Genomic DNA, 18,229 nt, shown 5'->3' with positions numbered 1-18,229 from the left:
ACACACGTGATATTGGTGGTATGACAACTTCATCGGGTATATATATATAAGAAATCTACCACGCAAATGTTCCCTGGTTGGCATACTGTTAAAAAACCCAATTTTGACTACGTTGCCTTAAGAAGTGATTTATGTACTTGCTAGTCAGACGAAACTGGTGGAAGTAACTATAGTTTATAAAAGGGCATAGAACCAGCATTCTCGTCCCCAAAGAGTTACGTAGATCCGGAGAGCAAAGACTCTGGTGTCAACTCTGATGTGATCCAGCGGCCCGGGAGTAAATCTGGGATGATGATCTATATATATACATATACATATACATATATATATATATATATATATATGTCTATATATATGTATATATATATGTATATATATATACATATACATATATATATTTACGTATATATACATACTTACATACATACATACATACATATACATATATATATATATATATATATATATATATATATATATATATAATATGCGTGTGTATGTGTGTGTGTGTGAGAAAGAGAGAGTGAGAGAATCTTTCTTCCTGAGCAGAGGCCCCAGGAGAACTATCTTGCATGTTTTTTATATATTTATTTTTTTATTTTTAAGGAATGAAGATCAACCACTCAATGCTTCCTTTCTCTTGCCGATTTTACACGTAACTGTCTACCAAATCTATCAGTAACTAGACTCTTCTCAATGAACTCGAACGGTCATGGTAGGATGCCCGAGTCACCGCAACAAACCTCCGCCCAGACCCTTGACCTCCGACGCTCGTATGGGACAGGTTCGAGTGGAGGAATAACTGGAATCCATTCATAGCATCATCTCTGATCGTCCAACAAAAGTATAGCTCAATAAACGTGAATTACAAACACGTTCGAACAATTACGATTACCATCACTGTCGACTGACTTATGTAACAGACGCTACAGTAACCAAATTGATCGAACATCTAACAATTATTTTTAAAAATCTGCCCACTGTCATATACGGTTCACGTGTTTTTTTTTATCTAAAAAATTAAACAAACGAGGCAATACGAAAATGAAGCGAAAAGTAACATATGGCGATCCCATTCTCACCCACCAATAACGAATGATCATCCAAAATAATTAAGTCCTTCCCGTCCCAAAGCAGATGATGTCAGTAGGAAAAAAAAAAAAAAACTTTTTCAATGCTTTGAATTGTTTTATCACTATTTAACTTATAAAGTTTACCGCACCGGTGTGTGTGTGTAGAGAGAGAGAGAGAGAGAGAGAGAGAGAGAGAGAGAGAGAGAGGAGAGAGAGAGAGAGACGGAATTAACAATGAGAAGCCAAGGTCTTCCCCCTTACCCTTGAGGAAAGCAAAGCCGAACACGAGGAAGAGACTCAAATAGGTGCGCGACCTTTGCACCTATTTGTGACCTCCGCCAGTCGTTTGTGCCAGATTCGTAAACAAAAGCACAAGATCGTGCCCCAGGTGCCACGATGACTTACTACGGCCTTCAGAGAAATGATCTTCCTTTCCGATGACAAATAGCTAAGTGATGCTCTTCAGTGGCGGAGTAGCATGTGATAGGAAAGACTTTTACTGTCAACAATATCCACAGTACGGTTATTTAATTTAGCGAAATATGGAAACATTGTTTCATTATCAAAACTGACCAACAATACCCAAAGTATTTCTTTTTTTTTTACTTTTAAAGAAACATTATCATCTACATTTGAAATATTCAGTGTGTGTGTGTGTATGTGTGTGTGTTACTCAAAACGACTGAACATGTAAATAAGTGGCAAAACTGTGAAGGCGCAAATAACTAAACTGATAAAATACATAATTGTTCTTAAATTAAAACAACAATCGTATAAAACAGCGAGGGCAAGACCGAAAAGGAGGTGAAGATGGAAAGAAAATGACGTGGTTAAAAAAGAGGAAATAAAAAAAAGAAGGATATCAAATCATTATTCGTTTTTATGAAGAGGTTTTGATCTAAAATTACTTACCCACGATTCGCGGCAGGATTTTTGCAATGGATGACTTAGACGGCTGAATATACAATTATGATGCTTATGATAATATTCAACCCCAACCTATACTAGCTGTTCACAACCCTACTGCAGCGCCAATTCACAGAGTTATTATAACCCCTCTGAATCTGACGACACAAAATTTTACACAGAAAAGAAAGTTGGTTGGATGAGCAGAAACCCAAGTAGTGAAGGTTGAGAAGAATGAGTGGTGAATTACTTATACTGACAGTAATTTCAGTAAGATAAACCCAACAGACGTTATTAAAATTTAAATCGTTAATTTTTACCTTTCAGGGTCAAAACTCCTATTGAGAGAGAGAGAGAGAGAGAGAGAGAGAGAGAGAGAGAGAAAATACACTTCTCCATTCTTAGAGGGGTAGAACATTTCAAAAGTGATTAAAAATATTATAATAATAATAATAATAATAATAATAATAATATCATTATTATTATTGTTATATTCTTAATCCCTTTTGAAATGTTCTACCCCTCTAAGAATGGAGAGGTATATTATGTAATATTCGTCTGCCCTCAGATGATTCTCTCTCTCTCTCTCTCTCTATCGTCTCTCTCTCGTCTCTCTCCATCATCCCCCCTCTTCCCTCTCTCCTCTCTCTCTCTCTCTCTCAATAAGGGTTTTGCCCTGAAAGGTAAAGATTAACGATTTAAATGTTACTTTTATCTTAATGAAATTACCGTCAGTATTTAAGAAATAATAATAATAATAACAATAATAACTATTATCATCATTATTATTATTATTATAAATCGTTAAACAATAACACTCCACTTGATAACATGACGCCGTAGGGCAGTATCGAGTAAAATGTTTATACGGCAAAGATGCTTATGTATCAACAAAACAGAAAATAAATTTCACTCAAAGGTTCTTTTTCATCTATTAGTAACAGTAATAACAACATTACAAACTACTAAGTTAAGGGACGAAGGGACACTACACCTTCCTACCGTTCCACCCCACCATACAAACATACACCGTCCAGTATTGAGGTAAATGCATTGACATGCTTCATTACATGCACTCACGGCGTAGCCCACTGAGGTTTCCCACGCCGATTCTGCCCACGCACACAAACATCATTTCGTGAAGCATCTGTTTACACAGCGTAAATGTGCCGCTGATGACTGACCATTCGTGTTCACGGATCGTTCGTTATCATGAGGTGCTTGATCGTATGTGATTTGTATGTGCATATAAATGATAAATGCCGCAGCTTTACAAAAGGTATAACATACATGCTATATATATATATTATATATATATATTATATATATATATATATATATATACATACATACATACAAACACACACACACATTCCATGTATGCGTCCAGGTCTAGTGTAGTGTTCAATCATATATATATTATATATATATATATATATATATATATATATATATATATATATATATATATATATAATATATAGTGCTTACAATATACATTATAAAAGCAAATTGTGAAAAGGAAAATGCCAAACCGTGTTCAGAGGGAAATGTAGTATGCCAAAGACATTGAAACAATCTGGACGTAAGCCAACAGTCATTAATTACATTCACACCCAAACTGAATGAACCGTACAGATTATGTGAACTCTTGCTGGAATATATCTATCTATCTATATCTATCTATCTATCTATCTATCTATCTATCTATCTATATATATATATATATATATATATATATATATATATATATATATATATAAAAGGCATAAAAACAGCACTCACTTTTCGTTACACCAAGCTAGTTATTAAACTGCTAATAAAGGCTTAGTACTTCATTTTGTTTACCAATCATACTCAAGAGCATTTTATAATTTTTCCAGATGTCAACAAGTAGTAGCATTCGTAAATGCACGGTGTACTGCGAAAAAAGTACGATGATTATTACGCCATTATTAAGTATGCCCAAAAATGTTTAAATGAGAAAGCAAATGAAATGAGGTCATGTGTCCTCCTCGCTCGTGTAGTCCAAATAAATCATCCATGATATGCCATCGATCGCTTTTCATTGGTCCAATGAGGTATAGATGCAACCACAGCGCCTTGTTCCAGCCTATGTTTGCGGTATCCGATGACGCAAAGGATGACGTCATTATCTTCATGAGGAGCAGCAGCAGCAGCCTCTGACTGATCAGTCATCAAGATGTTTTTGTTTACGAAATACCGATTCCATTCACAGCATTAAGATATGATACGAGACGTTAGGAAAGAAACGGTTTTAAGGAAACACTAGAAACGTAGAGGAAATGGTTCTGGAGAGAGAGAATCCCAATAGAAAAAATGGTAATATCCTACATTCTCCAAAACGCAATATAGATGGACATGAGTAACAGAAAGCAAAAATATACAATCTGGTTTATGCAATATTTATAGCAACATATTATGATACACACAAGTACGTTAAAGTAGTGAACAGGATTATCATGATTAGAGGGGATCAGAATTTTTGTTCGTTGTCAAAATACTGTGGAGCAGCACCAGATTAATATGAATTTTAGGTATATAGTTAAATGCAGAATTCATTCATTCTCTCTCATTGTAAACTTACTATATGCTCATTGTAAAATTCTGAAAAATATATAAAAATAATAACCACTGACAAATTGTGAAACTACCTTCGATTTTTCTAGTTTTAACCCTTTTTTCCTCTCTAATTTCAGGAGTGCCCCTGGCCGGCTGCTTTACGTCCGCGACGATGATACGAGGCGGGGGCAGCCGGGTCCCACCCATGGAACCCGCCCCCGGGCCCGCCCACGCCCACCGTCTCCTGCGCCCTCGATGATCAGCGGGGAAAATGGCACATCTACAGCCAATCCCGCCAATCACCACGACCAGTCGTCCGCCCTGCGGAAGAGGAAGCGGCTCAGCCAAGTTGTGCTGGAGCTGACCTCGCAGGCCGTACGACGCCCCCCAGACGACAAGCCCATAAACAACAACAGCCCCCAGGACAACTCCTCCCAGGACAAGAACCCGGACCCTGTGCCTTCACCGGCACAACCAGAAAAAAGACCCATGTTCAGCAGACAGCCTGAAGATGTACCCCTTCAAGGTCCTGGCCAGGACCAAGGGGAAGACCCGGGAAGAAGTCCTGGTCTTAGTCCTGGCCTTAGCCCTGGAATTAGCCCAGTGCCTGGTCACAGTCCAGTACCTGGTCACAGCCCTGTGCCTGGTCACAGCCCAGTCCCTGGTCACAGCCCTAGTCTCAGCCAGGGGCTTAGCCCTGGTCTCAGCCCAAGAGTTACAGTCCAGGATGAAACAGGCCAGGAAGCCATGAAAGTAGACACACCACCCTCACCTAAAGAAGTCCCAGGAGAGGCAGGAGGAGGTACCAGTCCTCTGCCTGATCCACAACAACGGTCTCCAGGTGTCATACAGGTCCACAGATCAGGTGAGGGTAGTAGTAGCAGCAGTAGCACAAGTAGCAGCTGTGGCAGTGGTGGCACAGCCAGATCACCTCGTGCAGTCCAAAGCGATGTCTTTAGGTTTGATTCTTTGGATCGTGAGAGGTATTTGTGCAGAGCCATAAGTGAAGAAGATGAAGAAGTGTTTTCTCCAGGTCCTCCAGCTCATTCACCGCATGCACGTGACTCACCAGCTCTTGCCAGGGTTAACTCTGATTCTCCTAAGTTATCTTTCAGTCCACTGAGAATCAAAGATCCAAGTATTGATGAAGAAGATCTTGATTTGGATACTAAACCACCATCATCTGCATCCTCTCTGGCATCCAGCGAGGCACCCTCATCTGGTGGTGTTATTCGTGGTATCTTGCCTAAGTTTAGTGTAGTTTGTAGTGAATCTGGTGAACCTATAACACACTACCCACCATGTTCTTGTCACCATTGCACAATGTCAGCACGAGACCCTCACCGCCTTGGGCCATCAGCTGGTTTATCACATTCACCCATTTCACCCCTCACACCAACCTCCCCTCATACACCAATTTCACCTTCTCCTGGTCATAATGTAGAGCACTACTTTCCACCTACTGTCTACCTCCCAGACCTATATCGACGACGCTCTCATTCAGACTCCGATTTGCAATTATGGTTTGATCATAAAGGAGCTACTGCTAGCAGTAGCAGCAGCAGCCACAGTGGGGCTGGTCCCTCAGGAGAACAGCCATCAACACGAGGGTCTGTTTTACGTCACGGAAGACCCATCCCTCAACCCCTTTACCTTCCTCGCAAAGGTGGTTCCCTAGAATCCGATATATCATCTCCCCAAGACTCTCCTTTGGATCTCTCAGTAAAAACAACTGGGAGTATGAAAACTGGGAGTACCTCCAGTACAGACAGTCTGGTACTTCCAGGCACAATATCACTTTCTTCTCCTCATTCTCCAATGTTAGCAGCCCCTAAGGATACCCCTCCACCACCCAGATCACCAGGAGCTCCAGATCACCATCGACCAGCATCCCATTATCCATCTGTACCTGTAGTTAAAGGTGATGTTGCTTCCCACAGCACAAAAGACAGTGTAGCACTGCGATATCACCTGGAAGTATCTCCAGTAGTAGAAGAGATGCCACCAGGAGCAGATGTGGCATTTGTTTGTCCTGTATGTGGTCAGATGTTCTCCCTCCATGACCGTTTGGCAAAGCACATGGCATCCCGGCACAAAAACAAACAGTTAGACACCACAAGTAAGACATACATGTGTGACATATGTAAGCGTTCATTTGCACGTTCAGACATGTTGACACGCCACATGAGACTTCATACTGGACATAAACCATATACCTGCCGTGTTTGTGGACAGGTTTTCTCCCGTTCTGATCATCTATCTACTCATCAGCGAACACACACAGGTGAAAAACCTTACAAATGTCCCCAATGTCCATATGCTGCATGTCGTCGGGATATGATAACAAGACACATGCGTACACATGCCAGGTATGAGTTACACGAGTCATCATCAATGGAGGAAGGTGGTGAGGTTGCCAGACCAAATCTACCCGTTCGCTCCCTATCCGAGGAACATCCTGCTCCAAGTCCCTTGTTAGATTTACCTGGATTACCAGTTTCTCAGCCCCGCACACCTCAAGGGTCTCCATTACCACTTTCCCCAGGTCCTCATGCAGTAAGTGCAGGAGCAGCACAAAAACAATCACTGGGACCCCCACCTCTGGGAACAGGACCTCCACTGCAAGGTTTAACAGGAATGGCGGTAGGAGGAACCAATCTAATGGGAAGACTGCAACAGCAGCCACAACGTCCCAGGAAGCAAGAAGAAGATTGAGAGGACTCTCATGACAAGTCTGGTTCATGTTTTTTGCCTCGCTGAGGTTTGTCTCTGGCTGGAGGTCGTCCCTCCTTGGCATGGAGGCAGTTGGAGGCTAGAGGCCTGCTTGGTCTTCTGGCGTTATTTGTGTGGCGGAAGCAGCCCGCCGTGCCCACTCTGGCCGTGACCAACTTATCGCCTGGTGCGATTTAGGTTTGGTCTGTCCCTGTTGTCTGTCTCTCCGGCTGTGCAATGCAGTACTGCCTGGCTCTGCTCCGTCTCTAAGATATGCCAAGAACGGGGATTTGTTTTTTCCCACTTGGGAGTGGCGGGCCAGGGCCAGGCAGCAACGTGTTGATGTCAGCACGTGGGTGTCTCAGTGTCAGTGGTCACGTGTTGTGTCGTGTGTGTGCCGCATGCGGCATCTCGGGCGGCGGGTCTGCCAGAGTTTTCGCCCACTTTAGGGGAGGGAGCATACCCTCCTGACTAGAGCAGCTCTGTTTGAGGTGTTAGAAGAGGCAGTTTTAAGCTGTTGCTCTATACCCCTCCCCACAATCACTTCCCAAGTCTCTTGGTGTGAAGGTGTTTGCTGGCTGTGGTACTCAAGGGCCCTGGTGTGCCTTTTCAGGGGACAGAGACCATTCAGGGGGGAAATTCTCTACAGTTAAATAAACGGCACGAGAGGTGTATCACTGTACCTGTTAATTTAATGAGATAGATATATTATATAATTATAAGGTGAAAACCCCAGGCTACCAGGGTACCCAGTGTCACAATTAAGAATGATCCATAGTAAGGCTCAACAGGCACATTTTTAGCACTTGAAAAGTCCTTTGATGCCAGCTGCTGGCTGCGAGTTTTTAAAAAGGCTATGCTAGTAATCAGTAAAAGCTAACATTGGTTACTAAGGGCTCTAAATCTGAGAACTGCAAGTCCTGTGAGTTTAAGCTATAGCTATTGTGTGGAGATACAAATGTACTCGGGTATTAAGTCCTTTGTATTATCAAGCGTTGGTCATGTTAATATCATGTTTATACATAACACCTTTGTTCCTTTTGTTTTCAATCTGATGTGGTAAACTCTGCTGATCTGTGGTGACTTCAGCTGTACTGTTGAGACTCAAGCTGTGCTGTAGCAATTTAGGCTTTGTTGTGGTCACTTCTGAATTACTTTGGCAATCTTAGCTGAGCTGAGATGGTCAAATATGTGCTTTGGTGACTCTGACTAGGCTAAAATGACATTAGTTATGCCATGGTGACCTATGCTGGGCTTTTATGACCTAGGCTATGCTGTGGTCAACCAAGCTAAGCTGTGGTGACGTCAAGTTATGCCATTTTTCTAGTAGTGTCTTTGAAGTCAGATATTCACCAGGAATATTTTGATGTCTTGATTTTTGTTTACAAACTGTATGACTGTTGGTAGAGGAGTCACAAATACTCATGCAACCTGGTCGCTTTGGGCTACAGGCCACTGAACACACACTGCAGAATTTTATTTAATTGGCAACACATTTTAAATGGGGCCCCTAGTAGTATTTTTCAATGGACTCCCAGAAATTCACCTCTTAAGCACCTGAACTATATGAGACCTAATTGTGATTATGTATTTAAGAAAAAAGTGCTCACCTTTCTTTTTTGTTTTCTATGAAACTTTGTAGAGTTTATGAATAATTATTTTTATCATATGATGATTGACCACATACGGCAACTATATGTAGCAAAGCAAAACATTCTGTCTCGACAAGTTTTATTTCATATATAGCTTTTAAAATATGTTTCTAAATATGTTAGTTACCAAGTTACAATGGTTTATGTCACATGAAGTAGCTATTGGCTCATATAATTGTTTACCTCTTATAGCTAAAGTGATCTTGAATCTAAAACCAGACTAAGAATATTACTCCTGTTTTAAGTTCTATTTCATCTTTTTTTTTTTTGTGTAAGAAAACAAGAATGTAAATTGTTATGAGATGTTCTAATCAATAGGTTGTAATTCCCCAAAAACTCCTTATGTGCCAAACTCATGGCCAGTTTGCTGTCTGCCTACAACAGTGCTTAACGATCATTAGATAGTTCACTATTTAAGGCTTGTTTTTTTATGTGTGTTGTGAGATGGGACTGTCGGAGGAGAGCTCGCAGTTTACTCTTGACGTGTCATTTCCTTCTCTCACCAGTCTTCTTTTTTGTATATGGATAAGAAAGCTTTTATAAATATTTCTCCATAATTTTGTAGGTATCGGATTTTTAAGCATATTTTTATTGTAAGACTATTTATGTTGACATGTATATATATATTTACTATAATTATCATCATCATCTTTATTTTCATTATTATTAATTTCATTATTATTATTATTGTAATTATTATTAAATTAATTTAACACGCAAACACTCCTGAAAAAAGACACGGACTCTTGTCAGCCATGGAAGACAGTGATGAAAAAAAAAAGAATTGATGAATCTTCGGTCGACACTGATCAAACCGAGATGGTCTGGAACAGTCAACCGAAAGAGATTTGAGTTGGTTCACACTGCCTTCGTCTTATAGTGGTTGGGTTGATTGGGTTACACAAATAAGTCAAATGTAAATTACTCTAAATTCGGACTGAATTCCATTTAAAAAATTACATATTTATTGTGCTTCAGTGGCCATGAATTTCCTTGAAAGTGGAATAAATATAGGACTGAAATTCATGAATTTTGACTTTTGATGTTATCCATAACTCCATCAACCAAAATGTACTCCATATTGTGATAGCTGTTACAACACTGGTCAAAACTGCTTATATTGTAAGAATGATTTTCTCTCCCTATGTAATTTCACCTTAATGTGTAATGTTCTTAACTATTTTTTCCTTTATTTTATATTATTTTAGTCGACAAGACTTCCAATTTTATGTCACAGTGAATGACAGTGAACCATTTGTAGTCACGTACAACAGCTTTATACATTTTACAAAGATTATTTTCATCTTTATACCCACCCAGAATTCCCATTCCCCCAATCCAACGTTAGCCCGGTTATCCTATCAAAAAAAAAAAGATAAAAAGTTAAAAAAAAAAGAAAAAGAAAAATGGGATATAAATGCACGACGTCCATTAACGGGGCTTGCCATGCGATTGATGCATGCAAAAACAATTACATAAAAAAAATAAGGTTACGTTCTCTGTTAAGATGGCTTTAAAATCGCTGCATATTCTAGATCACTCATTGAAGCAAAAGACAGTGTTAGTTACACACACAAAAAATCTAGTTACACACACAAAAAATCTGTCAATAAAGACTGACTGATGAGGTAACGAAGCCCCGATTTTTTATTTCAAAAAAAGACCCTTATCAGTAGAATCAGATCTTAAGTTTTCTTTCCAAGGAACGCAACCGTTATTAGCCTCAATCAGTCAATAGGAGAGCCCAGCCCACATGCGAGCAAGGACTGCATTTGTGTCTCAGTACAATGTAATAAACAACCCCTAACCGGTGAACAGACGTAGGGATACGATAGATGTTTTCTTTAAGTATACTGTACTTGCCTTTCTTTTGTGTCGAAAACGAAAAACGTGAGAGGATGACAATGTCGAAAAAGTGAAAGACTGAGGATGAATCGAATCCCCTTTGCCTCCGAGAAGAGAACCGTCACTTCGGAATCAGTGTCTCGCCCCTTTTGAAATCTCTACTTTCTTTCATATACATAGGTCATATTTCTATGAGTGTTTGTTTGTGTGTGTATATGTGCAAATATATGAATACATATATATATAGAATATATATATAATACATATATATGATATATATATATATATATATATATCTTATATATATATATATATATATATATGCACATAAGTAGATACACGAATGCGTGAATCGATAAGTACTGCATTGTGATCTAATTTAATTGACGTATGATGAACCATATTCCTATCAATGATATGCTTGCTAACTGTGATTTGATAACACTACTAGAGAATCACTGAATCTAATTCCTGCTCAAAACGTAGTAGCTTTATTAGAGAGAGAGAGAGAGAGAGAGAGAGAGAGAGAGAGAGAGAGAGAGAGAGAGACCTTAAACGGCGGGTTGTCATCCAAAGTCATCTAAACTCTTCAGTCTTATATATCTTTTAATAAGTTGGTAAACCTTGTAGAAGAATGAACATTGCCAATCAACCGGCCTGTCTGATTACATGCCTGATTACTGAATGAGAGCTAACTAGCGGTTGCAATGAACAAGATGTCTGAATGGAGTTTGCATTACTGCCATACACCGTTTTATTCGTTTGCCACTGATATGATTTTGTGACACACTCGCCTACGTGCAAGTCTTGACAACGTATAATTTCGTTTCGTAATTCCCTAACAAAGTTTTGCTCTAGCTCTCTGCCACATTGCCTACCTTAGAATTAACTGTGGAATAACGTGAATGTCTTTCTTATTAGATGTCAAGAGTCGTAATTTTAAGACCGAGAACACGCAAAGGCCGAGGGGTATCGAAGAGGGGAACCGTCGGACGATTTTCAATCTACGTACAGTCTCGCCCAAGGTCGAAGGAAAAAAAAAAAAAGGCTTTGTTTCTCGAGACCGGTCAGCACAAGGCATTCAGGACTTGACCTGGAAGCCAAAAAACGAGTGGTAACCGGTGGAATTCGATTTGAAAAACTGTAAATCGCTAAAAGCAAGGCCGTGACCTTCAAATATTTTTAAACGAACAAATGGTAAAAACGCTGCGAAAACTGACGCCAGTACATAACGAACGAACGAGCAGACGGTCTGTCAAGAATGACGAATCACCAGTGAACGTCCTTATCCCTCAGAAATCAAACGGCAGTCCCCACACCACCCCCAAAACACCTCCAAAAACCACCAACCCCTCTCATACCACCCCGAATAAATAGTAGCAAAGGAAGCATCAGCATAAACGCTAGTAGCAATCAGTGTCGGTATATGAATTAATCGCCAGAAGTCATTCTTACCGTAAATATATATACGTTATTATATAAATATATACATATATATCTATATATATATATATATATATATATATATATATATATATATATAGATATATAAGAATAGAGAAAAGGACTTGAAGGTTGCAAGATTGGTCGGGGATTTCGTTGCTGAAACAGATAATACCAATAGATGGACAAAGAAATACATTATAATAAGTGCCGTTATACGAAAAAAAAAGAGGTTAAATGATCGATAAAGCAGCCTAAACACGTGTATCATTGGGCTAATGAAAAAGATGAGGATTATGTAATAATCCCAGCATTCACGACCTTCACCTCTCGTTTTAATAAGACCCTTACTGGAAAATACTGTGAAAAAAATAGATCTTTTCCTACCCTGAATATTAAAAAATTTGAAGAAAAAATAATGGGGCATTGAATTTACACTTTCGCAGACATAAAGACCGAGAAAGAAAACTCTGATAGTTTGATTAGTCATCAGGAGAGTCGAGTCGATTTCCTGAACTTCATGAATCGTATTACAAAATAAGTACTAAGAAAAATAATTATTAATGTCAATAATAAATGTAAGTACAATTTCTAGAATCATTAAAGATAGAAAATGAAACAGAAACCAGATTATTAGATGCAATATTTTTTTTAATCTTAAATCTATAAAGAGCTTTCAAAACTTAAGAATATGTATAAAACATAGCATTCAGAATTTCATCAATCCGACACTTGTAAATATATGAATATAACAAAAATATATATATACATATACTACGTATAATTTTTCGTTGCATTTCCCCCGACGCTAAAATTCATGATTTGAAACTCCTTACGATAGGCCCGTCCCGTAGCGGTATTTTTGGAGACCTAGACTGACAGGACTTGATTTTTTTTCTTTCTGCCAATAACACTCATTTCTACTTCTTAATCATTAACTGTTCATTATTACTTCGCAAGATGGTTGAGAAGAGGGCTACCACCCACCACTAGATGCGCAAAATGGATTTTGCATTCAGAGAAGTTTTCTACGAAGAATGATCTTTTAATTAAAAAGGTTTGAATCAATTTCTTCCGCCATTTACTACCAAAAGGAGGTTCCTGGATATTCAATCTTGTCATAATTTTGTGTTTGTATGAATTCAAGTCCAGTGGTCAAGGATTTCAAAATGACTGTTATACGACTTGCATCCGCACCATAAAAAGTGTATTTTACAGTCGGTTCACAGGCTTTTATTTGGCATGATTCACTAAAAATAAAAACTAAGAGAGACAAAGGGGAGGTCGCAAATTATTTTCTTTCCACCACCACCCGATATCTCCTCTTCAAAGGCCAATCGTAGGGTTTCTTATTTCCCAGTTCTTTTTTTTTCCTTTGAAATATGCTTCTATTTAAGACTGTTGTTGGATAAACAGCGACAGTGTACATTTTTGCTCTTGGACGAAACTTAAAAGGCGCTATAAGATAAGAATTCTTACTAGTAAAGCAGTTTTTGGGTGCAAGAGAGATCCCAGGTTGTAAAGGACGAGCAAATTATCAAGCAACGATCACGACGCTGAAGGTGGCAGCGTCGTGATCGTGAGCGAAAACAAAACTGCAACTGCTGGTAGTAACTCATGCATCTGATTAGGAACAACCCATAACTGGCAAAGTCGATATAACCTGGAATCTCAGATGGGATAAACACCCCCCACCCCCTTACCCACCCATCCCAAGCCCTCCTCCATTCAAGTAAACCTATTTTTCCAAAAAAATATAAAAAAATAAATAGTAGGAGTAAAATATATATACATAAATATATATACATTTATATATACATATAAAATAAGCAGTGTTAATTCTGCCCACTACAGGGCATACCCCCTCCCGCCCGTCACCCCTTCAATAAAAATTTAAAACACCCCCTCCCCGCCCACACCAAAAGATAAAGATTCCCGCCGCTATCATTGCTGTAAATGTTGCATTTTTTGAGTACTTATTGTTTACCAGTCCCCGCACCCCGGGGGATAAATGAATAACAATAGGAAATTAATGAAATGAAACGGGGCGTTAGATATTCTCTGGTGGCCCCTATACCCTCCCAACTCCCGAAGCTCTTCCTGATCGAACTTCATCCAATACCCTGCCAAAACAACCAACGTTTCTCCGTCTCTCGGTTTAAATGTATATGGCGTAAATGTGCGTCACCGTGACGCGAAAAACATAACGGTAAATAACCTTCGACGTATCTTGAAACATGAACGTTTGTACCGACCTTTTTTATTTTGACTTTTAGAAACTCAATTCGCTTGCGTCAAAGAAACAAGTCTTGTTGGATGTGCTCTAAAGACACGTATTTTCAGCTGTACCGTTCTGGCCTCTGAAAGCCTTCCTTGCTAAAATCTATACACCGGTCTCTTTCGTTTTCGAGAGATACGACTCGAGATGATTCATTGTTAAAGGAAGTCAATTTTGGTTCGTTCCCCGACGTTCAGTCACGTTCCCGTTGCCTAGAATACACAACTATATGCACAACTGCACTTCGCATGCTATAGTAGATTCACATCAACGGTGCATTTTGATGTCTAGGCCCTTCCCTTATGACGCTCATGATTGGGTGTTGATAAGCCAGTCACAGGGCTGGAAACTTTCAGTCTCTCTCGAGAGTTCACATGAGCTGAGCAGGATGTGTGCTCCACCTCTCCTGAGGTATACATTTGAAAGACGTATCCCTCAGGAGAGGAGGAACACACAACATGCCTATGTGAACTCTCGAGAGAGACTGAGTTTCCAGCCCTGTGACTGGCTTATCAACAGTCAATCAGGAGCGTCGTAAGGGACGGGCCTATACATCAAAATGCACGGTTGATTTGAATCTACTATAGTTTTGTGTGTATGTATGCATTATATATGCATATAATATACAAACTGCGTGCAAGGGCATACACGTATATATGCATAATCGTGTGCATAAATATAACCACATACTGTGACAGCAACTTCGTAGCGCCATTCTAGAACGAGAAACCAAAAGATCTTCTAGCAAATTTTCTTTCTTTAAAATAATTCATTTTTACTTCCTGTTTGTCTATCGATCAAACGTTTCACCGACACTAGTCCTTAGATCACTTGCTGAAAAAACTGTTGTCGAGAAATATGAGATCAAAATATATATATATATATATATATATATATATATATATATATATAGATATATATATATATATATATATATATATATATATATATAATATATATATATATATATATATATATATATACTCAACTGGTTGGTTTACTTCGACATCACTAGCACACCATAATAATAAAGAAAAATCACTATAAATTAGTAAGCATAAACACACGGTGCACATGAATACACTGCGCATACGATACGTGTACGCATACTCGGTTGGATATTCCAATTGCCTTCCAACACAGCATCAGTATCTTCTGACGACGCGTTGCATTCCAAGCAAGATCTCCCTCTGTTCTTACAGAAAAGGTTTTCAAGAGAGGCTGGCACACTTCTCTCGAATCGTTCGATGACTAGGCAAGACTGTTCGTTATATCGATCGTCGTCAGCTGCTAAAGCTGACGATCGATTTCTTCACGGCTCGTTTAGCTTTGTTTTGAAGAAAGTATCACAGAGCAAGACAAGGTTGAGCTTTTTTCCTTGAAAAATTCACGCCTCCGTTATGATAAAACTACGTTAACTGCGCGCGATGACTCGAGTAAGTGGTTTCACATTAATAATGATAATACTTCATGGTAATCAAATTTCACGGACCGACAGAAAGGGGCACCTTCACATTTTTTTAAATCACGATAGTATACTATAAGGGGATCCGACATACACACACACACATATAAAAGACGGGTTTTTCTCGAATGGGCTTTTGATTTTCGATAACTGGGCCCAGATTTGACTGGCGCTCGAAATGATTTTGCAAAAATTTCTTACAAAAACTTGCGAATAGATAAAACCTCAGAAATGTTTAAAAAGATGATTCCTCCCCTTTTCCAGAGAAAAAGGGCTTCAGTACCATTCGTTATAAAACAACTCGGGGACAGACAAAACATGGCAAGATTGGCAGAGATCTATCATACATAAAAAGAACGATTCTCTTCGTTTCCAAAGAGCTAAGGCCTACATAAAATAAAGAATTCATTTAGCCTGACTCGCTTAGCATAACCCCATCTCCATTTAGAAAGACATAAGAAGGTCCCTAGTTCAATTCCGAGCTAAACTGGTCCTTATGGCGAGAGAACGTAAAACCCGTAAATCCTTGGTGATATATATATATATAGATATATATATATATTATATATATATAGATATATATATATATATATATATATAACATAAAAAAAGAATGATTGTTCCGCTTCTTCTCAGCCAGTACGTTTCATTACCTAATATTACCAATATTAGCTGTGGCCAAAACAGTAACGTGTGTGAATAAATGATTGTAAACCACCTCGTGTAAACCAATTAATGTAAGCTACTGTAAACTCTTATAAACTCTAGTAAAGCAGCACAAGTGGTTTGTAGAGAAATCAAACTGACGCTTAATCCAAACAACACTCTTTGTTTCCTTTTTAAAAACACTCTTGGTCAGCCTTGTAAACAACAGCAGATATAACAACAACAACAACAATTGTAGTAGTAGTCAAATCTGTGTTTTCAGGGCGTCTTTCATTCTTTATTTTAGATATGAAATATAATTTTGTATTTTCTTCAGGAAGGTATAGTATATTTGTTTACATCTACGTGAATGAATGCTTGTTGTCATTTTTTTTAACCCAAGAATTAAAAGTTGGTTGAATACTCAGTATACAGTATGTTACCAATTTTTTAAAGAACATATATCTGTCCGGCCCCGCGAAGTGTGGGAGCGCCGTAGCTTCTCAGACAACGCAAGACTGAATTGTACAATATTTTTGTGTGAAGTGTACGACAGTTAGTCAAAGAACTTGACCCTGACCCTCTCTGAAACCCCTCTCATATATACAGCGTTGGAATGTCTGAGGTACGACGCTGCCATATTTCACTGGGTTCTTTTTTTATTGGTATGGTATTAATACACGTTGTTCTACCATTATGGCTGTTTATTACTACCATTTGTACTTATAAATTATTTGTGTGGTGATATTCTCACACCTCATCATGTTTACAAAACAATTTAAGTACACTTGCATTTACCTTGTAATCTCGGTACTGTGACACCGTGTGGAGTCCGTTTGACGGCCACTGGCTGCTGCCCCCCCGCGGGCCTGACCCGGCTTCAAACGTTCACTACTGAAGAGACGTGGAAGGCAGTTTTTCAGGCCCACCAACCATTCACTCACGCATTCATTCATTCAATGCATTTCGTCACGTGATCGAAGAAAATTATAACTGGTGCCTAACACGTATACATTCACGTATACATTCGTCAGGCTTTGCCATAGACTCAAGTATGAAGAGAGAGATCATACGAGATGTTGAGGGGGTCCCATTTACGTCAACATAAAATCTACAACGATTAAATGTCACTAGGGATATATAAATAAATACATGTGACCTTAGTTCTTTTTATATCGTTCTAGAAGGAAATTTAATTCACCCCATCTCCCCCCACAACATGAGAAATGAACTTCTGAACACCTCAAAAGCTGCCTTTTCAAGTCCATGTTCTTGCTCAACGTGCGACAATGCTGTCTGGACCATAAATTCGTGAGTGGAAGAATATGTCCGTCAACAATGTGTTAAAAATATTGTGTCAGATCCACAGTGAATGGAAAAAATGACTGTCTTCAGATCGTTGTGTAACTGTCAGATACAGTTTTTGTATTCAATAACAAATAAGCAATTTGTAGACCCATGGATAATGTCAAAGAATTGTGAACATTTATGTAAAAACAGCATTGGTCCAAATGGCATTTATTGCTACCAAGTGTTTTCACTGAACACAAATCATAGTCGGGTGGCGATCGTGGATATGGGAAGACCACTGCCTTTACCTTTACGTTTTCAGAAGCGACTCGCTTCC

At 38.9% G+C, this 18,229-nt stretch overlaps 1 protein-coding gene across 3 annotated transcripts in view; it reads left to right on the top strand.

Annotated features, from left to right (window-relative positions):
* LOC135200377 (uncharacterized) overlaps window positions 1-9,710 on the top strand; it is a 431,815-nt gene extending 422,105 nt beyond the window's left edge. For all 3 annotated transcript variants that reach the window (XM_064229004.1, XM_064229013.1, XM_064228996.1), the window contains one exon: window positions 4,700-9,710. In XM_064229004.1, coding sequence (XP_064085074.1) covers window positions 4,818-7,277 — 2,460 coding nt within the window. In that variant the 5' untranslated portion in view covers window positions 4,700-4,817 and the 3' untranslated portion in view covers window positions 7,278-9,710. The remainder of the gene's footprint in view (window positions 1-4,699) is intronic.
* The last annotated feature ends 8,519 nt before the right edge of the window (window positions 9,711-18,229 follow it).

This window comes from Macrobrachium nipponense, chromosome 23, assembly GCF_015104395.2.
Source record: "Macrobrachium nipponense isolate FS-2020 chromosome 23, ASM1510439v2, whole genome shotgun sequence".
Taxonomy (NCBI): domain Eukaryota; kingdom Metazoa; phylum Arthropoda; class Malacostraca; order Decapoda; family Palaemonidae; genus Macrobrachium; species Macrobrachium nipponense.
This window is presented reverse-complemented; position numbering and strand designations above follow the sequence as displayed.